At 47.0% G+C, this 23657-nt stretch overlaps 2 protein-coding genes and 1 pseudogene across 3 annotated transcripts in view; 2 read left to right on the top strand and 1 right to left on the bottom strand.

Annotated features, from left to right (window-relative positions):
- The window catches only part of LMLN (leishmanolysin like peptidase), a 103022-nt gene extending 90849 nt beyond the window's left edge, over window positions 1-12173 (top strand). The window contains exon 16 of one of the 2 annotated variants that reach the window (XM_058662037.1): window positions 12053-12173. In XM_058662037.1, the coding sequence (XP_058518020.1) occupies window positions 12053-12058 (6 nt within the window). In that variant the 3' untranslated portion in view covers window positions 12059-12173. Of the gene's footprint in view, window positions 1-1894; window positions 2028-12052 lie in introns of those variants that run through there. The other variant, XM_058662036.1, reaches the window with a different exon arrangement.
- Window positions 9620-9691, bottom strand: LOC118758918 (U4 spliceosomal RNA; annotated as a pseudogene).
- OSBPL11 (oxysterol binding protein like 11) overlaps window positions 11367-23657 on the top strand; it is a 66486-nt gene continuing 54195 nt past the window's right edge. The window contains exon 1 of the mRNA XM_058662031.1: window positions 11367-12455. Within this exon, the coding sequence (XP_058518014.1) occupies window positions 12244-12455 (212 nt within the window). The 5' untranslated portion in view covers window positions 11367-12243. The remainder of the gene's footprint in view (window positions 12456-23657) is intronic.

Here is a 23657-nt window from a genome sequence, read left to right as displayed (position 1 = left end):
GCCGTCCTTGGCTGCCTTCCCAGACCACAAACAGGGAGCTGAATGGGAAGTGGAGCTGCTGGGATTAGAACCAGCTCTCTTATGGGATCCTGGCGCGTTCAAGGTGAGGACTTTAACTGCTGCGCCATTGCACTGGGCCCAAAAAATAAAACTTATTCATTTATTTGTTTAGCAGAGTTAAGCAGAAAGAAGGAGAGATGAACATTTCTGTCCACTGGTATGACCCAAATGGTCACAATAGCCAGGGCTGGGCCAGGCTGAAGCCAGGATTCAGGCGCTTATTCAGGTCTCCCATGTAGGTGCAGGGGCTCAAGCACTTGAGCCACCTTTACTGGTTCCCCAGGGAGCTGGATTGGAAGTGCAGTAGTTGGGACTCAAGCTGGCATTGCAGTTGGTGGCTTAATCCACTATGTCACATTGCCAGCCCCTACAGACTTCTTGTTAATAATTTATTTATGTGAAAGGTAGCGAGACCGAGAAAGACAGTAGAGATTGAGAGGTCTTTATCCACTGATTTGCTCCCTAAATGTCCACAATAGTGAGAGGTGGGTTAGGCCAGCCAAAGCCAGTAGTTCAGAACTCAATCTCCATCTTTCGAGTGGGTAGCAGGAAACCAACTTCTTGGGCCATCATTTGCTGCTATCGGTACAGTTATCAGGAAGTTGAATCTGGAGCACAGCCAAGGCTAGCAGCCAGGGACTCAATATGAGATGCAGGTGTCTCAAGAAGCATCTTAACCACTGTGCAAATACCTGTATCCCTGGAATTTGAACCATGTAGGCACGGTGGCCTAATGGCTAAAGTTCTCATCTTGCGTGTGCCGGGATCCTATATGGTCGCCATTTCCCCAAGTGGCTGTAATGGCCAGAGCTGAGCTGATCCAAAGCCAGGAGCCAGGAGCCTCTTCCGGGTCTCCCATGTGGTTGCAGGGTCCCAAGGCTTTGGGCTGTCCTCAACTGCTTTCCCAGGTCACAAGCAGGGAGCTGGATAGGAAGTGGAGCTGCTGGGACACGAACTGGTGTCCATATGGGATCCCGGCGGGTGCAAGGCAAGGACTTCAGTTGCTAGGCTAGCATGCCGAGTTCTGAATCTTTCTTTAAAAATGGGAAAGAAAGGGGGACCTCTGCCCTGCCCACCTGGCAGCTGTGGTGACAAACTGAAAACTTGAGGGTGCATGCTTATAGGGGGTCTGGGTGATGCAAGTGGGGACACAGATGGGGGCAAGTGGGAACCTGATGGTTCATGTCCAGGTGAGGAATAACTACTGAGGAACTTGGCATTAACAGGGCCACTGTCCTGGGGGTAGTTAGCATTCACCATCACCAAATACCTCTCATTGGCACACACTGAAGTTAGAGCTGGGGCTTACTTGGCAGGGCTAAATCACAGTACATACCAGTGAGAGTTGAAATAGGGGACAGGTAATGTTAGGCTAGGCCATGACACTAACCAGTGCATGAGAGAATCAGGTCTCGGGGAAGCATGTATCAGGGCGGTGTTTGGACTCAACCCAGTGGAAGTCAACCTCTGTTGGTATGTGCAAGATATGTGGCTGGGAACAGGCCTGGATGGGAGCTAAGGGGATGCCCCAGCTGGGTTGAGATTCCCACTGGAAAGTGTGAGAGCTGAAATGTGGGCAACAATCTGGGCTGGGCATGGCTACAGTCTCCCTCGGCATGGGTGTGAACTGTGTCTGGGGAGCACCAGACTGGTCTAGACTCCAGCAGCCGTTGGTACCCGTGAGAGTCAGGGTGGGTATAAAATTGGCTAGACTGGGTCTTGGCTCCCACTGAACCACGTGAGAGCTGTCTGGGCATGGGCCAGGTGTGGCTGGGCTGTAACACCAAACAATAAGAACCAGAATGGGTGTGGGCAAGCACACTGTTCCTTCTAGGACAAGAGGTGAACAAAGTCAACCTTGGCCAAGGACCCATCGGTGTGCACAAGATCTGCCACTGGGAGGAGACTTGATAGAGGAGCTGGGGAAACTGCTTTATCAGGACACAGTCCCTGTAGGTAAGTGCAAGAACCAAGGCAAGAAGCAGCCCAAACCATGCCAGGTTACAGTACCCTCTGGCATTCATGTGGATCAGGTCTGGGAGCGGGTCAAGTTGGACCAGTTCACAACACCCACTGGCAGATATGAGAACCAGGACAGGGTGCAGTAGGGGCTGGGTCAGGTCACAATACCAGCCAGTCCACATCAGTGCCAGGACTGGGGGCCAGCTGGGCAAGGCTATGCTCAGGTACCCATCAGCTGGAACTATGGGCAGCCTGGACTGAGCCAGGCTGCAGTACCTGCTGGTGGATGCCAAGATGAGCCGAGCCATGCCAGTCTGGAGGCAGTGGGTACCAGGTCCATGAGCCCTGAGGAGAGAGGGTCCTTGGGCCCACCTGCATGGTGGGGGCAGGTTCCATGAGTTCTGGGAGTGGGGGAATCCAGTGGGGCTCAGGTTGCCCGACCTGGGTCCTTGGGTCTGCCTGTGAGAACTGGTCCTCTTCAGAGGAAAGGATGAAGTGAGTGTCAGGCCCTGATACCCGTGGAGGTTATGACAGCCTATTGGGGTCTGTAGAGGACATCTGATACCATAGCAGACGAAGTAGAACAGAACAAGTTGGACAACTACCCTAGCCAAATGATGACAGCAAAAATCTGGGCAAATGGAGACTCTAAGGTTGACTGCATCAGCCATTGGAACGGTTTCCTCATCCTTGGATCATGAGATTGATAGCATCTCAAAACTATCACATCCACCTGGGCAGAACCCTCGGAACATGTACCACATTGGCACCCTGGGTTGATATCCGGTAGCCATGCCCGATAACTGGGTACTGGGGTGGTTTGGAAGCTGGGTGTGGCTACTCCTTGTTTCCCCCTTCTCCCAGAAACAGGAGGGAGAAATAGAAAATTTGGAAACAATGATCATACCCACTTTTCCCTAACCCTCGATCCTTCCCACCCTGATCAACTATGTAAACATCATCTAAGATAAAAATTTTAAATTAAGGAAAAATTGAAAAATTGGAAAAATGCAAAAATATGAGAAATAGAAGTCAGTGTTTTCCAGATGATCCAATCCCTGCAGGAAAAACTTCAAGGCAAGTAATATCTTTTCCTGAAACATTACATGGAGCAGCACGTAGTGGAAGGTACTGTTCTGTCATTACTGTTCTAATTGTGGTCAGGGGATGGAGTGTTTTCAAAATAGATATGCAAATCAGCATCTCCTGTCAGTCTCCTGCCAACAGACTCATTTCGTGGGAACAACAGATTCTCAGTTGTTTTGGAAGCTGATGCGCGTAAGTGCTGCCCAGAATTCACACGGTTCTGACTTCACACTGGTGAGCATGTGTGCCTTCCCTTTCTGTTCCCATGGTAATCCTTGGCATTCACCATGTGATAGCAGAGAGGTTGTGACTGCCGTTGAATCTGGGCATTTAAAATACATATTATATTTAACATATATTTTATATACTGTGTTTATATACCTATATACTATATAGTAAATACTGCTATGGGTAGGGCTGAGCTAGGCCAAAGCCAAGAACCTAGACCCCCCCACACACTGGGTCTCCCCATGTGAGTGGCAGGGACCCAAGGAAGCTGGATTGGAACAGAGGAGCTGAGACTCAAACAGGCACTTTTGATATAGGATGCTGGTGTAGCAAACGGCAGCTTAACACACTATACCACAGTGCTAGCCCCTGAACCCTGGGAATTTCCGTGGGCTTCTGCTGGCATAGCACTGCCTGCACAGGCCACAAAAGGCTAAACATGGGCAAGAGGGATGCCTCCCAGCAAAGAAACAAGTGTTCTTATAGCAGAGTTTTAAGAGATTTTACCACCCACTGGGTATTTAACTGAAATTCTTCCTTGTTTAGGTAGAGATTTTCCGGAGCAAGGTGCTGGGAAAAGCAAACAATAGGAAGTAATAATAATAATAATAATAATAATAATAATAATTTAATGAAAATCTGAGCCCCGCAGCTACTCCTTTTCCTGCTGTTCCTTCTTCCTCTTAAGCACAGACTCAGGCTTGAACTGTGCCTTTTCCTCCCACATCCAGCTTGGCAGTGGCAGCGGCTAGGAGTGGCTGCTTGCCTGGAAGCCTTTATCTGAGTCTCCCCCTGGGACTGGGAAATGGCTGAAGGCTGTCTGCCCAGAGTGGAGGGGGAGAGGAACTCCTGATGTACTGAGACTCAGTGTCATCCATTTGTGAATGTGAACACTTGGCCTTAGAATTTTCATCCTTCCCCTTCCCCTCCCCTTCTTCTTCTCTTTTTTTTTTTAAATTTTTTATTTTTGATGATGGTTGATCAGGGTGGGAAGAATCAAGGGTTAGGGAAAAGTAGGTGAAATCATTGTTTCCAAATTTGGTATTCCTTCTTCTTGATTCTGGGGGAAAGGGGAAGAGAAAGGGCTCCCCACACCAGCCTCCCAAACGTCCCAGGACCCAGGGATGGGGAACTGCCACCTGATATCAGCCCAGGATCCCCATGTGGTGCATGTTCTGAGGTGATGCTGCCCTCCCAGTGTCCACGTGCTGACCTAATTGATCTCAAGTCTCCATTTGCCCAGGTTTTTGCTGTCATTGTTTGGCTGAGGTAGTTGTCCAACTTTGTTCTTCTGCTACAGTACCGAATGGACTGCCATATTCTCCATGGGTATCAGGGTCTATGTCCACTGTTTCACCTATTTCACTGAGGAAAACATATTCCTTTAAGAAAAAGATTTATTTTTTTTTTATTGCAAAGTCAGATATATAGAGAGGAGGAGAGACAGAGAGAAATATCTTCCATCCGATGTTTCACTCCCCAAGTGACCACAGCAGCCGGTGCTGGCAGGCACAGTGACCTTGCTCAACTGGTCTCTCCAATTATAGTTCTGCCTGCCTGTCTGTTCTTGGAAATCGTGGATCCAATGCTTTATTCTCCCAGTGGGAGACTCTAAGTGTCTCGGCCTGCATGTTGTCTTCGTCCCTTGGGGTCGGCCATGCGCCCCAGGGGCTCTGTTCTCTTGTCCCAGCCTCCCTGGAGACTGGACCTTTTTATTTTAGCTGCTGAAGCTGCAGCTTCATGCAGCAGGCATCTTCTTGGTGTTTCAGGGAAACAAACAACCCTTCATCCATTCCTGTACATCAGGGTAAGATGGAGAAACTGCAGATAGCCAGCCATGTGTTCAGCTCTAACTAGAGGTCTGACACTATACGTTTTCTTATTTCATCCATTATCATTTCATAGATAGGAACATGGAGGCTTACCAAATAGCCTGCTCAAAGCACAACGCACCAAGTGGCAGGACCAGGAGTCAAAGTCTGATGTCAATAAATGCACCCACCTATTGAATAAATGTGCCAGGCAGTGTTTAGATCTTAGGGATATAGGAGTGGAAAGAAACACTCAATGCTTCATGCAAATTACATTAATACAAGGGCCTGGGAGCACACAAATCACAATGTCAGGTGTGATGAGGAGGAGAACTCATAGTGTGAAGGGACAGAGAGTAATGGTGAGGGCTGGCCACCCTGTATGGCGCCATCACGGAGGACCCTATGAAATAGAAGACATGGAAGCAGTGGTGGCTCTGTGCACCTGCCCATTCACACTCACTCTCATCAGCTGGCAGTTCCAGGTAACATTCCCTAGGATTCGACATTTACACCTGGGTCTCTTCTGTTTAGGATCCTATTGGAAAACTGTGTCATTTGAGAGGCACAGCTGGCATTCTCCCTCAGAAATCAGTTGGATATCTTCCACAGTGCTGCTTTGTGTGTCTTTAGCACTGGCCAGCTGAAGGGCACCCAGGCCAAGCACGAACACTCATTGCACCTGGCAGGTAAAGTTTGCCCTTCTAACAGCAATGACTTATAGGTGCTGAGCGCTGACTGTATCATGTGTGGGACAGGAACCTAAGTGCTCAAAACATATCATCTCCTATAACACTGTCACTCCCACGTGGAGATTGTGCTAGCCAGCTTGGGCTGCCCTAGCAAAATATCATGGCCATGGAGGTTGAATCCACAGTAGCTTATTTTCCCACAGGTCTAGAGGCTCTCTGTGGGTCTCTCTCCTCTCTGTGTAAATCTGACTTTCCAACAAAAATAAATAAAATTTTAAAAAAGAAGGACACACAACTTCAAGAAGAAAGAGGAAGTACAGTTAATCTCTGTGAAGAGTTCAAAGCACTTCCCCTCCCAATGCAGCTGGATGATGGATCAGTGCATCCTTCTCCCGCGGACAGCTGCTGCAGACCGTGGTGGTCGAGATGCCGGACTCTTAGGTCTGACTGACACACAGGTTCCATTACATGTGATCTTGGATAAGTTACCTGCCTGCTTTGGCCTGGGTTTCCCTACCTGTAAAATGGGAGTAATATCAAGACCACCTCTGTTGTGAATAGGAATTCTTTCTCTCTCTTGCTTTGAAGAGAGAAGACACACCAAGAAGGTCCAGGGTGGCAGGAATGTTTGGGGCTGGGGTTGGGACATGGCTTTGGACATCCACATCCATCTTTCATTGGAATGTCTGCATTGTTTTGAGACCCGGAACCAATTCCATTCTAATTCCAGCTTCCTGGTATTGCACCTCCTGAGAAGAAGCAGATGATAGCTTATATACTTCTGTTTCTGCATTCTGGATTCCTGGCTTTGGTTTGACCCAGTCCCTGGCTGAGTGTGAATGAAACAGTGGATAGTAACATTCATTTTCTCTCTCTCTTGTTCTCGCTCTCTGCCTTCAAAATAAAATGGAGATCACTGTTTTAAAGATTTTTTTAATTGGAAAGGTAGATTTAAAGGGAGAAGGACAGAGAGAAAGATCTTCCATCCACTGGTTCACTCCCCAAATGAACTTGGCCAGAGTTGGGCTGATTCGAAGCCAGGAACCAGGAATCTTACTCTGAGTCTCCCACATGGGTGTGGGGTCCCAAGGCTTTGGGCCATCCTTGACTGCTTTCCCAGGCGACAAGCAGGGAGCTGGATGGGAAGTGGGCAGCTGAGAGAAAAAACAGTGTCCATGTGGGATCCTGGTGCTTGCAAGGCGAGGATTTAGCTAACTGAACTATTGCACTGGGTCCATCATTTATTCTTCTGTCTGAATGAAGCAGTCAGAGACAGTTCACATTGGATGACCACTAGAAGAATTTCTGCTTTAAAAAACAATATAGAACATCAATCCAACCAAATGTCCTGGCTCTGAGTCCATGAATATTGTATAACCTTCTTTTTTTTTTTTTTAAAGATTTATTCATTTTATTACAGCCAGATATACAGAGAGGAGGAGAGACAGAGAGGAAGATCTTCCCTCCGATGATTCACTCCCCAAGTGAGCCGCAACGGCCCAGTGCGTGCCGATCCGAAGCCGGGAACCTGGAAACTCTTCCGGGTGTCCCACACGGATGCAGGGTCCCAATGCATTGGGCCGTCCTCAACTGCTTTCCCAGGCCACAAGCAGGGAGCTGGATGGGAAGTGGAGCTGCCGGGATTAGAACCGGCACCCATATGGGATCCTGGGGCTTTCAAGGCAAGGACTTTAGCTGCTAGGCCACGCCACCAGGCCCAATAACCTTCTTATAATAACTTACTGTGTTGAGTTTCTTTTATTTGTCTGAAAGTTAGAGTTACAAAGAAAGTGAGAAAGAGAGGTTTTGCATCCACTAGTTCACACCCCAGATAGCTGCAATGACCAGAGTTGGGCCACAACAAAGCCAGAAGCCAGGCTCTCAATCTGGGTCCCCACATGAGCAGCTGGGGCTCAAACAGTTGGACCATACTCCACTGTTTTCCTAAAATATATTAGCAGGGAGTTGGAGGGGAAGTGGAACAGCCAGAACTTGAAATACTGGCATTGCAAGTGGAGAGTTAATGTGCTGTGACACAACACTGACTCCTCTGTTGCATTTCTCACCTAGAGTGTGCTGAGATTCAAACTTCAGTATTCCACGTGATAAATATCTGTTGAGGTTGGTTAGCACAATGCAGTCCCTTAGTCCCTTAGTCTCTAAAGCATTGCGAGCCATGAAAAATAGCTTCAGAGACTCTATAGCTAAGGACTTCATGTCCTTGGGTGTCACCCCATCACACCTGCCAAGACCTCCAGGGAAGGCCTGCATGGGTAGGCTTCTTTTTAGTTTTTATTTGCCTGGAAGACTCTTTCTTAGGACCAGCTGACCTCACTGGCTGAATAGAGATCAGATCCTCACTTTATTCAGCACTGGACTCTAAAAGGCTGACTAAATTCTACAGCCTGTGCAGGTCTCAGTCAGCTGTTATAGCAGCCCCTCTACCATTTTTCTTTTCTTGGATAGAGGAGTGTGTGTTTATAAAGAATGGAATTACTGATTGTGCTGCTATGAACATAGGAGTACATGTTGGTTTCTCATAGAACAAGTGTTCTGGATATATTCCTAGGAGTGCTATTGCTGGATCATACGGTATGTTGAATTTGAGTTGTTTGAATATTCTCCATACTGATTTCCATAGAGGCTGTACCAGCCTGCAGCCCCACCAGCAGTGGAGTAGGGTTCCCTTTTCCCCGCAACCTCGCCAACAAGTGTCGTTGGTGCTTTTATTCATGTGGGCCAGTCTTACTGGCGTTAGGTGGTACCTCATTGATGTTTTAATTTGGATTTCCCTTATTGCCAGGGAACTTGAGCATTTTTTCATATGTTTATAGGTGAGGTGGTCACAGAAGGTGGCTGGGAACCCGCATTTACTTTTAACATATTGGTTACTCATTACTATGTCAATTAATTCCATAATGATGTAAATTTTTGCTGATGGTATGTTGGAGCTTTCAATTGACTGGGATGATACTCTGCTGGCTCTGTCATCAGACCAGAGAGGGTATACCTAAGAAACCGTTGAACTTGACTGGACAATAAGATGCTGGACTCTATGTTTGGTATATGCTTGCAATGGGGAAATCTCAACTGAACTTGAGCTGTGGTTATGCAATAAGGTGGAGGAATCCACCATGGTGGGAGGGTTTGGGGAGGGGTGGGGAGAACCCAAGTATCTATGTAACTGTGTCACATAATACAATGTAATTACTGAAGTTAAATAATAAATAATTAAAAAAAAAAAAAAACGTAAAAAAAAAAAAAAAAAAAGAAGACATTTCAAAAAAAAAAAAAAAAAAAAAAAGAATGGAAAGCCTTTGGGCAGTTCTTGGTTTCAAATAAGCTCAAGTAGAACAGTGAACTGCAACATGTGTAAGGTCAACTGGAACTGGAGAAGTTTCCTGCACCACTGCAGACCCAGTTCCTTCGTCATCGCATCATCACACCATGCCTATAGCTCGGGTCCACTCATTTTGCTACCTCTGGCCACAATAGCCAGAGCTGAGCTGATCTGAATCCAGGAGCCAGGAGCTTCTTCCAGGTCTCCCACATGGATGCAGGGTCCCAAGGGTTTGGGCCGTCCTTTGCTGCTTTCCTAGGACACAAGCAGGGAACTAGATGGGAAATGGAACACTTGGGACATGCACTGGTACCCATATGGGATCCCAGTGCTTAGTGGTGGAGGATTAATAAGTCGAGCCATTGCACTGGCCCCCTGCCATTCTCATTTCTCACCTCATTTCCTGCCATTGCTGCCTAACTTTTATGATTCCTCTTTTCCTGTTTTTCAATCAGCAGTAATTGTGCCTCGAATAAGCCTCACTGGCCACAATACTGCCACAAAACAAGGCTACTTTGCTTTTATTAAATCTGTTCTTTAGAGAATTTTCCTTTTACAATCATTGCTTTATTGTAATATATTCATGCATTTAAAGCACATAAGGAAACAAGTTTTAGTATATTCATAGGATTGTAAATCCATCACCTCTATCTAATTCTAGAACAATTTCATTATCGTTTTCCCTCCCTCTCCAAAAACAAAGCAGTCAATCCCCAGTCCCATGTTCTCTTAGCCCCTGACACCCACTAGTCCCCTTCCTGTCTCTATGGATTAGTCTATTCTGGGCATTTCACATAAGTGAAGCACAATGCGTGTATCAGTTTTTGTGCCTTGTCCTCCCTTAGGATCATGCTTTCACTGCCTGTCTATGGTAGCATGTACCAGCACTTCATTCCTTCTTATGGCCAAATGATTTTCCATTGCAGAGATATACCATGGTTGTCATTTTCACCAGCAATGTATGAGAGTTTAATTTCTCCATATCCTCAACACCACTGATTATTGTCTATCTTTATGTATTTGGTTGTTTTCATTTAATTGAGAAACAGAGAGAGATTCCATCCAATGGTTCACTCCCCAAATGCCCACAATATTCAGTGTTGGACCAGGTCAGAATGAGAAACCCCATCCCAGTCTTCCTCATGAGTGGCAGGATACAAGTTCTTGAGCCATCATCTACTGCCTCCCAGGATATGGATTAGTAGGAAGCTGGATTTGGGGGAGTAGGAGGCAGGATTTGGGAGTTAGCACTGGCATATCAGGCTAGGCCTCTACCTGTGGCGCCAGCATCCCATATGGGTGCCTGTTCGAGTTCCAGTGGCTCTTCCAGTACAGCTCCTTACTAATGGCCTGGGAAGGCAGTGGCCTCTGAACCCAAATGAAAGCTCCTAGCTCCGAGCTTCGGACAAGTCTAGTTTGGATTACTGTGGTCATTGGGAAATGAACCAGCACATGGAGGCTCTCTCTGTCTCTCCTCCTTCTCTGTAACTCTGCCTTTAGAATAAAAATAAATAAATAACTCTTAAAAAAAAGAGCCAGAGTTCATACCTAGGTACTCCCCATCCACATTTCTCAGTTCAAACTTCATCTCCATAATTATAGGTGGGTTTCCTTGATTGTTCTAAAGCAGGTTCTCCATCTCATCTCATTGCTGTTCTTTATCACCTCATTTTATTTTCTGCTGAGCCTTAATTATATGCCTGTTTCTATTCCACAATTTTGTTTTGCATCTGCCCTAGAATATCGTACACATATAGGTCGCAAGTCACATTGGTGGAAACTAGAATTGCAGTTAGAAGGAACTTTAGGAATCTGCTGGATAACCACTCAAATCCTACGGACGCAACAACTAAGATCGGAAGAGAGTGAAAGATTTCTCTGGGGTAGGATTAATACGTAGCAGATTCTGAGGATGGCAATTTCTAGGACGGCATCTTTTTCAGACTTTACACTGACCTGTCTTACTCCAATGTTATGTTATATGTATTTTTTACCCAAAACGACTAAAAGGAACGTCTTCTTGGTCTTGATGTTTCTTAATTTTTATTTTTCAAGCCTGTCTTACTAAAACACCTGGATTTGATCCTCCAATTGAAGGGCTCACATTCCCTGCTCTGGCAGTACTGGGGTCCCTCTCCATGCTTGTCTCTTCTATCCGAACCCCTTTCTGGTTCTTCTGCCTCGCCCTTCCTCTCACTTTCTTACCCATAAGCCTCTGGTCGCCGCTCACCCCAGGAAGCTCCGCCCCCTTCAGGGTTGAGTTGCCTTAATCCAAGATGGTGTCAGGCGCTTCGGCTCCAGCGGAAGTGAGGTCACACCAGTCCGGAAAGGAAGGCGGGGAGAGCGCCGGCGGGTGGGTCACCCGCTGTGGGGCTGTGGGTGGGGCGGTGGCCGCGAGTCTGGCGATCGTAATTGGGGCCGGAGCGAGGGTCACGACGAGGTCCATTCTTGGGAACCCCATCGAGGGGTCGGGGTCCGGGCCAGGGGCGTTGGAGGAGGCCCGCCGCGAGCAGCACGCCTCTGGCCCCAGGAGAGACCGCTCTAGAAGCCGGCTTCCCGCCCCCGGCGGCCTCCGTGCCCGACCCTCCTGCCGGCTCAGCTGTGGGGGCTGCGGCGCTGGGCGTCCAGTGGGCTGACCGGGCCCTTCCCGTTGAGGACCGGCCGCACGAGAAGCGGCCGCGCGGCGGGTCCGTCCCTCAGCCCGGAGGTCAGGCCACTGCTGCCCTCTCGGTGGTCCTCCGCCCTGAGCCCAGCCCCCTTGGCTGGCCAGCCGGCGACCTCCTTGCACGCCTGCTTCTCTGAAGATGCTTCCAAGCCCTGTCGCTGGGTGATTTTTTTTTCTTTCTTTTCTTTTCTTTTTTTTTTGCCTGCAGATCTAAAGGATAGCTGTCTTCCCTCTGGAAAGTTCAACTTGAGTGGGAATGCGTAATCTTTCTTGGACCATCCGACGTTCCCCGCTTCTAAGCGCGGACTGATCTAGTAACTGGGATCCCATTTAGATCAAATCACACACACACACACACACACAAGAGCAGAGTTGTTCTCTCGCACTCAAGAAGGGCAGATGGACTTCGGAATTAAGATGCAGGGCGGTGAGCCCGTGTCGACCCTGAAAGTCTCGGAGAGCGAAGGCAAGTTGGAGGGCCTGGCCACGGCCGTGACCCCGAACAAGAACAGCAGCAACAGCAGCTGTGGGGGCGGCGGCCTCAGCAGCAGCAGCAGCAGCAGTAGCAGCAGTGGCCGGGGTGCTGGCGGCGCGAAAGGCTGGCAGTACAGGTAAGGGTGGGGGGAACCCTGCTCCCCCAGGGGCTGCAGGAGCACCTGCCTGCCAACTTCCCGTGGCTGGAAGTCATGAGTCCTCGTCCTTGGGAGCTGTGGACTCCCTTTGCAGGAGCAAGAGTGGATTCCTTGTCATTGGTCTCTTCAACAGGTATTTCTGGAGGACGTTTGAGGGGCGGGAGGGCAATACAGAAAATTACATGCCACATCCCTCAACTTCCCCGCACCACTGCCAGAGTGAATGCGTCTCTCGGATTTCATTCTGAACTCCTGTTGGTGCTCATGGGTCCTTGTTTACCAGCCTGCCTTCTCTCACAGGATCCCACTCCGCCACCCCCTAGAACAGGAACTGTACGCAGAGCCCACCCGCTTTGAGGGCCTCACACCCTGTTTGTCAGTTGGTTGAGTGGTCAAATCACAGTTCTCGGAGGGGGAGGTGAATGGACATGAATGGACTACAGAGGGCAAAGTGGGCAGATCCTGAATGGGCCAGCCCGAGTGGAAGGCACTTTTTGTGTTAACTTTTCTTTAATGAAAAGTAATGAAATAAGTAAAGCACAACATGACAAGTCCTGGAGGAGCAAGGCAGGTGTTTGTACGGGGAGGGAAATAACATCCGGAGTTTTAAGAATGAATGAAATCAGGGCATTCCATGGTATTGGAACAGAAAGGATGAATGCTGAGGTAACTGCTGGGCGTGTAGTCCTTGAGCTGTTTGTGTTTGTGAAATTTGGGACTGGGCAAAGAGTTGAAGCCCAGGTGTTGTGGAGGAAGCTCTTCATCTGTCCTGAGTAGTACTTGCCTGTGTGGAAATCTTATTAACTGCCTTACCACAGAGAAGAGAAACAGTGTGGAAGGTTATAACTAGGAGAGGAAGGTGCATCACGGTGACCCAAAGGTGCCTAGACTCACTCTGAGAATCAGTGCAATCCTTTCGTATTGTGTGTGTGGGTGAAGAACCAACTCTTTCAGATTATCAGCTGCTTGGCAGCGATATTTGGATGCATAACTTAAGGAAGCAAGGGAAAGTCGAATTCCAAAAGATAGGGGGTCTGATCTCCTTAGCACTTTGCAAGCCCGTCTCAGTTAAATTGGAAAGCTGTCGTTTAATTTGGAACCATGGTGTCTCTTGTTTATTACTTAATAGTTACATAATTTTTAAACCCGAATCTGCTGGAAGCACAAACGAGAAAGGCTATTAGGAGAAGAATGACAGAGGAAATGGCAACCGACAAAGTAGGACGTTAAAAGAAGATTTGAAAAATTAGCATGCAGTCTTAGCCGCGTTGCTTCTCGGCGCAGTAACATGGTCACAATGACCTTAAGTCAGACAGGAGAGCACATTCTGTCTAAGTAGGCATAATCAATGGTGAATAATTTCAAAGAAAATAGCATAAAAAAACATGCGTAAGTGTCTGGAAAATTCACTTATGTAGGACTCTACCCTGAGGATGAAGATAAATAAGGCATGACTGCACTTACATAGTGGCGTGTGTTTAGATTTTGATGTGGCTAATGTTAATGTCCCAGGCTGATTCTTGCAGCCAGCTCTCAATTTCATCCACTTTCCTCACCCTCTAGCACCCTGATTAAACACTGTGACTTGCTGCTTCCCTGAAGATCAAGTCTGTTGACCTTAAAAACAAAGCAACAACCCTAGCAAAAACAACCAAATTCTTTCCTCCTCAAAGCATTTACACTCACTGCCTGCTTTCCTTAGCTCTCGTTTATCTCCCAACCATAGCAGTGGGTTCTGTTTTCACCAAGGAGCAATGAGTGTTTTTATTTTATTTAAAATTTTTTCAGAAGTCAGCAAGCTTGCAAAGGTTAATGAAGAGAATATACTTGGCAAGTCAGGCAAACACCTCAGGAAAGAACTGGAGAGCCTGGTGTGTTTTCGGGCTAGAGTATTTAATGCATATGGGTCCACTGTGTCTCCTTCCCCGCCCCTCTTCTTGTGGGATCCTGTGTTGGAGGGGACAGTGGACAATGCTTTCTGGGCATGAAGTTTCATGAAGTTTCTCCTGCGGTTTTATCAGCACAGTGTTCCTGAACTAAATAGTCCTGCCCAGGCACAAGGCTGAGGGAGGGCTGGGACCCACCTTCAAGGTTATTGGATATGGGCAAGACTTCTGATTGTAAAAGCTGGGCTGCTGCCAAGGCTTGTTCTCTTGTATTCTCCTTTATTCACCTTTCTTCCCCCATTCAACCACCAGAACTTAATATATTTGTTCTTTGGTCCCTCTCACAAATAAGCTAATTTCTACAAATCCTATCTCACAGTCATCCCTCAAGAGAAGTAAACCCCTAATCGGGACTAGTGTAAGGTGTGTCTTCTGTAACTTCTTCAGGCTAGCATTTGGGTGTACAGTTGGTTCTTGCTGTGTGTGCTGTGGTCTTCAGGTAGTCTGGGAGGAATGACCTGCATGAGCAAGAGGATTGGTCATATATTCCAGTGGGATAGCTGAAATATGCTGTTAGGCCAAAAATTCCAGCCCTGTTTGGCTTGGTCCTAGAGTTGTCTGGTTTTGTTCAGTTTGACCCAAAATCAACATTTTTTTTTTTTAAGGATTTACTTGTTTAGTTGAAAGGCAAAGTTATAGACAGTGAAGAGACAGAAAGAGGTATGGGAAGGAGAGACAGAAAAAGCACCATCCGATGCACTGGTCAGCTCCCCAAATGGTCACAAAGGCTGAGCTGGGGCCAAGCCAAAGGCAGGAGTCGGCAGCTGCTGCTTTTTTTATTATTATTATTTAAAAATTATTCTTATTTTTGATGTTTACATGGTTGATCAGGGTGGGACAGATAAAGGATCAGGGAAAAGTGGATATGGTCATTGTTTCTTCTTCCTGTATCTAGGGAAAAAGGGGAGACAAGAGGAGAAGCCATACTGGCATTGGGGACTGGCCACCAGACTTAACCAAAGGTCCCTGATGTGGCGCATGCTCCAAGGGGTTTCCCGCATGGTTTCAATAACTCTGAAATGCTGTCGATCTCACTGATCCAAGAATGAGGAAACTGTTCCAATGTCCATTAGCTGACATAGTTGACTTTAGAGTCTCCATTTGTCCAGTTGTTTGCTGTTTGACTGGGGTAGTTGTCCACTTTGTTCTGTCCTCCTTCTTCTACTGTGGTACCAGATGTCCTCTGCTGAGCCCAGTGGGCTTGAGGAATAGAAGCTTCTGTGTGTGTGGTGGGTCCCAAACACTTGGGCCATCTTCTTGTTGCTTTTTCCGGGTTGAGTATGAGGGAGCTGGACTGGAAGCAGAGCAGCTGGTACACAAACCAGTTCCCATGTAGGATATTAGCATCACAGGCAGCAGCCTACCTTGCTTTGCCACAATGTGGGTCTCCAAAGCCAACAGTATTCATGTAGCCTGGCTCAGATGCCTCTTGGGGCAGCAGTTAGCACATCTAAGTCCTGCCTGTTTTTGAAGAGCTGTGCTTGGTAACTCTAGCACAGGAGCCCCAGTCCTGGCATCTGTTAACTAGGTGAAGGTGGTGGTTTGTTCTCTTTCCCTAGGGAGGGGGTCCTTGTTTTGTCTTGCTCTTGGAAGCCTGCTCTGGGGCTTTACTGTTTGCCCTTCATGTAGGCATCCATAATCAGCAATGTCCTGTTAGTCCCAGAAATGCTAGAGATGTCTTAAGGTGATAGGACTGAGAATTTACTGCATAGTTTGTACCTACTTTAGGGCTAGATCCTGCTCCCAGAGGGCAGGATAAGTCCAAGAGTTTACCTCCTGGCTCACCAGTCAGTCTTTTTCCTTAGGTACCTGATGGCCTAGATTCTGTTAGGAATTTAAGGGTGCTAGTCAGACACCCAACACTGGAATCTCAGATGAGGACAGATTGAATGCATTTTATGTCATCTTCCCTCAGTGGCTGGTCCTTCAGGTCTTTAACAAGGGCCCGTTCAGATACACGTGGGCCCACCTATGCGTAAATCCTTGTGTCCTAATTCAGTATAACTTTATGCCCTGTATGCTAACCCATTTAAAGGCAAATTGTGACAGGAGGTGCCTTTTTTTTTTATGATTTATTTATTTTTATTGGAAAGGCAGATTTGCAGAGAGCTGGAGAGACAGACAGAAAGATCTATCCATTAGCTTACTCCCCAGATGGCCACAATGGCCAGAGCTGAGCTGATCCAAAGCCAGAAGCCAGGTTGCCCACACGGGTAGAGTTCTAAGACTTTGAACCATCCTCTACTGCTTTCCCAGGCTATGAGCAGGGAGCTGGGTGGGGCTCCCTGCTCCAGCTGGGACATGAACTGGCACCCATATGGGTTGTTGGTGCTTGCAGGTAGGGGAGTTGAGTCATTGTGCCAGCTCCAGGAGGGGCTTATAAGGCTTAATAATAGCCAGGCAGCTTTGAAAATTTGGCTAGATATGTCAGAGGCTCTGTCTCTTGTGGGGTTCTGCAGGGCCTTGGATGAGAAATGGCAGTGGTAGAAATGTGGCTACCTTCTGGGCCCGGTGCCACGGCCTAGCAGCTAAAGTCCTCGCCTTGAACATGCCGGGATCCCATAGGGGTGCCAGTTCTAATCCTGGCAGCTCCACTTCCCATCTAGCTCCCTAACTGTGGCTTGGGAAAGCAGTCGAGGACGGCCCAAAGCTTTGGGACCCTGCACCCACTTGGGAGACCTGGAAGAGGTTCCTGGTTCCTGGCTTCGGATCGGTGCAGCACTGGCCATTGCTGTCGCTTGGGGAGTGAAACATCAGACGGAAGATCTTCCTGTCTTTCCTCCTCACTCTATATCTGACTTTGTAATAAAAAATAAATAAGTCTTTAAAAAAAAGAAATGTCGTTGCTTTCAGGGGGTAGAGAAGATTAACTTGGTTTCTAACTTGGTTAGAATGTTCCTTCCAGCAGCAGAGAGGGAAATTCAGCCAAATTCAGCCTCTGGGCTAGACCAAATTCCTACCAGTGACTGGTAGGAAAATACGGTCTAGCCCAGAGGCAATATGAGGGGGATGCCTGAATCACCTTAGGGAAGGCACTGTTGACGTCCATTTTCTGGTCAGATTGAGAAGGGAGTTGGCCCAAATAGGAGATTAGAACAGAATAGGCAGTTCCTGTAACCTAAAAGAAAATTTGCAGTGCTGCCTGCCACATCAGCAGCAACCTTTGGCCCCATCCCCTCAATAGTGATGGTCGGCCCAGCACTGTGGCCTAGTGGCTAAAGTTCTCATCTTGAATGCATCAGGATCCCATATGGGTGCCGGTTCTAATCCTGACGGCCCTGCTTCCCATCCAGCTCCCTACTTGTGGCCTGGGAAAGCAGTGGAGGATGGCCCAAGGCCTTGGATCCCTGCACCTACATGGGAGAGCTGGAAGAAGCTCCTGGGTCCTGGCTTCGGAATGGCACGGCTCCAGCTGGTGCAGCTGCTTGGGGAGTGAATCATTGGATGGAAGATCAAAGATAGTGATGGTCAAGTTGGGAGTGGGGTAGAGTGAAGGACCTTCTCCGCGTAGGGTCAGCAGAAGCTGCAGATCTTACCTGGGCAGGGCTTTCGTAGGGGCTGACTTTGTTATGAAAGCTGTTTGCCCAAAGCTCTATCTTCCCTTATCAGTAATATGTGCTGGTTGTGGAGTTCCTGACCTTGATGGCAGATCACTAGGGGCTCCTGTCAGCTGGGCCTGTCGTCTATCTTTCCATAACTTCTTATGCCTAGTCCTTATTCTTCTTGCTTCTGATTAAAGTAGAGTGGAGGCAGTTTTTAGGATGTTAGCCACAATGGGGTTATTTGTTTCCATCCCTAGATGTTGAAGCTTTCTTCTACTACCAGGGGCAGCCTGAGTTAGAAATATGTAGTCACGGACATGTTCTGCTACTGTTTCTTGTGGGTTTAGATGATGTCTGTGAGAATTATGTCCTCCTACATAGACGCAACCCCAGTGACCACCTTAAGCAACTTGCCTGTGAATTTCTAGAGGTCATCAGTAAAACTTCCTCATTCATTTGATAAAGACCACTTCTGTCCATTGACTACACCCAGTAAAATAGATTTGGCTGTAAAATGATATTATAATTTAAGCTCCCACTTTCTGGCCATGATTCTTGAACCTCTGATTTATATTGTTTCCGGGCTGTGTTACAGAAAAAGGTTAGTGACTCTCCTTTATTGTTGGGTGGTCCAACCGAGTGGCCAGTTGTGTGCTCTTGTTCTCTCCCAGCTGACTGCCAGTGATAATATCAGCCTTGGCCAGGGTGGAGGTTGTGTTCTCATAAGAAAAGAATTTCAGTGACCAGCACTGTGGTGCAGCACATTATGCCCCCACGTACAGCACCAACATCCAGTATGGGATCTGGGTCAAGTCTCAGCTGCTCTACTTCCAACCCAGCTTCCTCCTAATGTGCCTGGCAAGGCAGAAGAGGATGGCCCCAGGCCCTGGCCCCCTGGACCCATGTGAAAACAAATTAAAAAAAAATTGCAGATGTGAGACAGAAATCAGCAGTAAGTATGCCAGCAACATTTATTGAGGAGAATATACCTGGCAGGATAGGTGGGCATCTCAGCAAAGAACTGAAAGTTACTAACTGTTCTTATATGCAATTTTTCAAATATTTATTATCTGTTTGAAAGATAGAGTTGCAGAGAAAGAGGAAAAACACAGAGAGAGATATCTTCCACCCACGGGTTCACTCTCCTAAAAGTTGCAACAACCAAAGACAGACCAGGTTGAAGCCAAGAACCAAGAACTTCATTCTGGTCTGCCACGTGGGTAGCAGGGCGCAGGTACTTGGGCCATGTCCCGCTGCCTTCTCAGGACATTAGCAGGAGGTGGATTGGAAGTAGAGAAGCCTGAACTCAAACTGGCATTCTTACATGGGATGTAAGAATTTAGTGGCAGTATAATCTGTACCACAATTCCAGGTCCTATTTTTAGGTTCTTTTGTTTGTTTATTTTTTGGTTTTAGATCCTTAATCCACTAATTTCTCAATATATATACTGTTCAAGTTCCTTTTTTTTTTCAACTTTTCCATGCTGCTGTCAGTTTTTTTGTTTTTAATTTTTATTTTATTTTTATTGGAAAGTCAGATATACAGAGAGGAGGAGAGAGAGAGGAAGATCTTCCGTCTGATGATTGACTCACCAAGTAACCGCAACGGCTATTTGGTGCTGCGGCGATCCAAAGCCAGGAACCTGAATCCTCCTCTGGGTCTCCCATGTGGGTGCAGGAACCCAAAGCTTTAGACTGTCCTCCACTACTTTCCCAGGACACAGGCAGGGTGCTGGATGGGAAGCAGGGGCTGCCAGGATTAGAACCGGCACCCATATGGGATCTTGGCGCATTCAAGGCGAGGACTTTAGCCACTAGGCTACCATGCCAGGCCTTATCTGTCAGTTTTGCCTTTACTTTTTATACTGTTCATGCCTCAGTTTTATTGGTTGGCTCTTCTTTTTCTTTAAATCAGGGATGGGGAATGTCTAGCCTGTGGGCTGCAATAGGCTCTGAAATCCTTTAGTCTGGCTGGCCCTTCCGGTTGGGACTCAAAATGCAGTAAATGTCTAGCAGGCTAATTTTTTAAAAAAATATTTATTTTATTTTTATTGGAAACTCAGATATAAGAGGAGGAGAGACAGAGAAGAAGATCTTCCCTCCAGTGATTCACTCCCCAAGTGACTGCAACGGCTGGTGCTATGCTGATCCAAAGCCAGGAACCTGGAACCTCTTCCGGGTCTCCCACGCGGGTGCAGGGTCCCAATTCATTGGGCCATCCTCAACTGCTTTCCCAGGCCACAAGCAGGGAGCTGGATGGGAAGTGGAGCCGCCGGGATTAGAACCGGCACCCACATGGGATCCCGGGGCGTTCAAGGTGAGGACTTTAGCCGCTAGGTCACGCCGCCGGGCCCCAGGCTAATTTTTAAGTTGATAATTTTGTGTGGCCTGTGACTGATGTAAATATTGAGAAAGTCCTTGTTAGAAAAAAAGTTCCTCCCACCAGTTCTAAAAATTTGCGTGCTACAACTTTCTCTTATATTCTTCTATATTCCATTCTGTTCTATGGCCTCAAAATAGATTTTTAAAAAATGATTAATTTATTTATTTAGAAAGGCAGAGTTACTGAGAGATCTTTCATCTGCTGGTTCACTCCTGCAACAGCCAGCGCTGTGCCAGGCTAAAGCTTAGAGCCAGGTACTTCTTCTGGGTCTCTTCTGTGGGTGCAGGAACCCAAAAACTTGGGTCATCTTCTGTTGCTTTTCCCTGGCCAGTATCAGGGCATTGGATCAGAAGTGGAGCAGCTAGGACACTGACCAGTGCTCATGTGGGGTATTGGCACTTACAGGCAGAGGACTAACCTATTGAGACAATTTGCCAGCCCCATGGTTCCATTTAAAAGTATTTGTTAGTGGGCCCGGCACCGTGGCCTAGCAGCTAAAGTCCTCGCCTTGAAAGCCCCAGGATCCCATATGGGCGCCGGTTCTAATCCCGGCAGTTCCACTTCCCATCCAGCTCCTTGCTTGTGGCCTGGGAAAGCAGTTGAGGACGGCCCAATGCATTGGGACCCTGCACCCGTGTAGGAGACCCGGAAGAGGTTCCTGGTTCCTGGATTCGGATCGGCGCGCACCGGCCCGTTGCGGCTCACTTGGGGAGTGAATCATTGGAGGGAAGATCTTCCTCTCTGTCTCTCCTCCTCTGTGTATATCTGGCTGTAATAAAATGAATAAATCTTTAAAAAAATATATTTGTTAGTTTCATATATGATTTTTTAATTTGCCTGAAATTTCTTTTTAAATCTGAGATAGGGTATTATCTATTACTGTGTTACTTCAAATTTTAGTGTATTATAACATAATATTTATTTCAGAAAGTCTGAGTGCCATTTACCTGGATCCGCCGACTCTGAACCCTTCCGGGGAAGGAGCCACTCTCTGGTTCCCTTATGAGACTCAGCACAATTTGTTCCTTTTAGCCTACTGGACAGAGATATCGGTTCCTCATGAAGTGGCAGTCTCATTTTCTGCCTGGCCAGATGGTCTCCACAGAGCATCTTTGAACTTGGCAGCTTGTTTCCTCAGAGCAAGGAAGTGCGAAGGCATGAGAGCGCGCTGGCTAAAGGGAAGTGAAAGCTTTTGCAACCTAGCCGGGAAGTGAAGGCGCATCAGTTCTCACTACTAGAAATGTAAGTTCCAGCAGGCAGGGGTGTTTGGAAGCTGTGCCAGGGACTGTCTGCTCTGGTTGATAAAATGATGGATTCTAGATCATCACCTAATACTGAGGTAGATTTCACTAGGCATTGGGACAATTCTTTTTGAAGCTGGGGACTGAGACTTCTTTGATTTGGTGAAATACACTTGATTTGGTGGTTAGAGAAGCAGCAGCTAACTAGCATGCAGTCAGTGCCTTTTTCCGGACAAGAAGTACCAGAGGAAGACACCAGGAGGGGATGGACAGACAGCTGGGTGACGTTTCAGTTGAGAGTGATGGTGAAGATCAACCTCAGTCCATCCAAAGGGGAACTTTTGAAAAATCCAGAAGAAGAACAGATTTGGGGAGTTAAATCCTACATTTTTGTGTGAGGTATATCCAGCTTCAGATGCTAGAATGCTTATGTGTCGTACCCAGCCATCTTTTAGGGACAAGATCGATTGGAAATGCGGATAATTGTCTGAAACATGTTTATAGAGACGTTTTTTTTTGATCTGTTTTATAAAGGTAGAAAGTCAAATAAGTTTTTTCCATGCATAGTCTTAAAAGCTGATGGTAGTATTCTTTTTTTATAGCCTTTGAACACCAGTCTATTGAAAGCTATTTTTGAAAATTATATACTTATTCTTGTTTGGTATATTGTATTTTTGTTTGGTGTTGCATAGTTCCCTTCACTTATTTTGCTCATAACAATGATTTGTGTCTGTACTTCTTTAGTGTTTGTATTTTGAGAAAAAAACTTGAATGTTCCAGTTTTTTGATTGTGAACTTAAAAAGAGCAGTGAGGCACATCACATTGCAAGGGTGCTAATCCAGTCAGGGGACCCATCCTCTAAACTCAGTAGGCTCCCAGAGTCCCCACCTCCACATACCTTCACATCCAAGGTCAGTTTCCCATTGATGGATGTTTCCAAAATTTTGCTGTTACAAATCATCCTTTAGTGAATAGCTTTGTATGTATATAGTCTTGAAAGTATATGATTGGGGCCAGTGTGATAGCTCAATTCTTGCAAGAACCGAGATCCCATGTGGGTACCAGTTCATGTCCTGGCTACTCCATTTCCCAGTAAAATCCCTGCTTGGGCTAGTAGAGGACGGCCCAAAGCCTTGGGATCCTGCGGCCACGTGGGAGACTTGGAAGATGCTCCTGGCTGCCGGTTTGAGTCAGTTCAGCTCCAGCCAGTGTGGCCACTTGGGGAGTGAACCAGTGAACAGAAGATCTTTCTCTCTGTGTCTCCTTCCCCTTGTAAATCTGCCTTTCCAATAAAAATAAATAAATCTTTTTTTTTTTTTTAAAGATTTTATTATTATTGGAAAGCCGGATATACAGAGAGGAGGAGAACAGAGAGGAAGATCTTCCATCCGATGCTTCACTCCCCAAGTGAGCCGCAACGGGCCGGTGCGCGCCGATCCGAAGCCGGGAACCAGGAACCTCTTCCGGGTCTCCCACGCGGGTGCAGGGTCCCAATGCATTGGGCCGTCCTCGACTGCTTTCCCAGGCCATAAGCAGGGAGCTGGATGGGAAGTGGAGCTGCCGGGATTAGAACCGGCGCCCATATGGGATCCCGGGGCGTTCAAGGCGAGGACTTTAGCTGCTAGGCCACACCGCCGGGCCCAAAAATAAATAAATCTTAAAAAGACTCTTTTTAAATTTTGGACAAAGGATATTGAAAAACTTAGTAGGAATGTATAACATCTGGTTGGCATGTAAAAAGTATACCTTGTGTTGTTGGCAACATTGCTGCTGTAAGGCTGGATGAGTAAATAGTCCTTTCAAGTTTGAAAGTTGGAATTAAATTGTTGCTACTTCTTTGAAGAGCAGGTTATCGAAAAGAGTGTATCTATTTTTTTAAAATGCACGTCTTTCATGTAACAGTTTCTCTTTTAGCAAATGTACTCAAAGTTTTGTACAGTTTGATTTGTTGCAGAATTGTTTGTGGAATAAAAGCCTCAAGACAACTGTGCATTGGTAGGGGATTGGGTAAATATAGCAGCTGTACTGTGGATTTCTGTTATACAGTGGATTCAGGATGCTTTGAAAT

Source organism: Ochotona princeps, chromosome 3 (assembly GCF_030435755.1).
Source record: "Ochotona princeps isolate mOchPri1 chromosome 3, mOchPri1.hap1, whole genome shotgun sequence".
Lineage (NCBI taxonomy): Eukaryota > Metazoa > Chordata > Mammalia > Lagomorpha > Ochotonidae > Ochotona > Ochotona princeps.
Note: the sequence above shows the minus strand (reverse complement) of the source record. Positions and strands in the feature narration are given on the sequence as shown.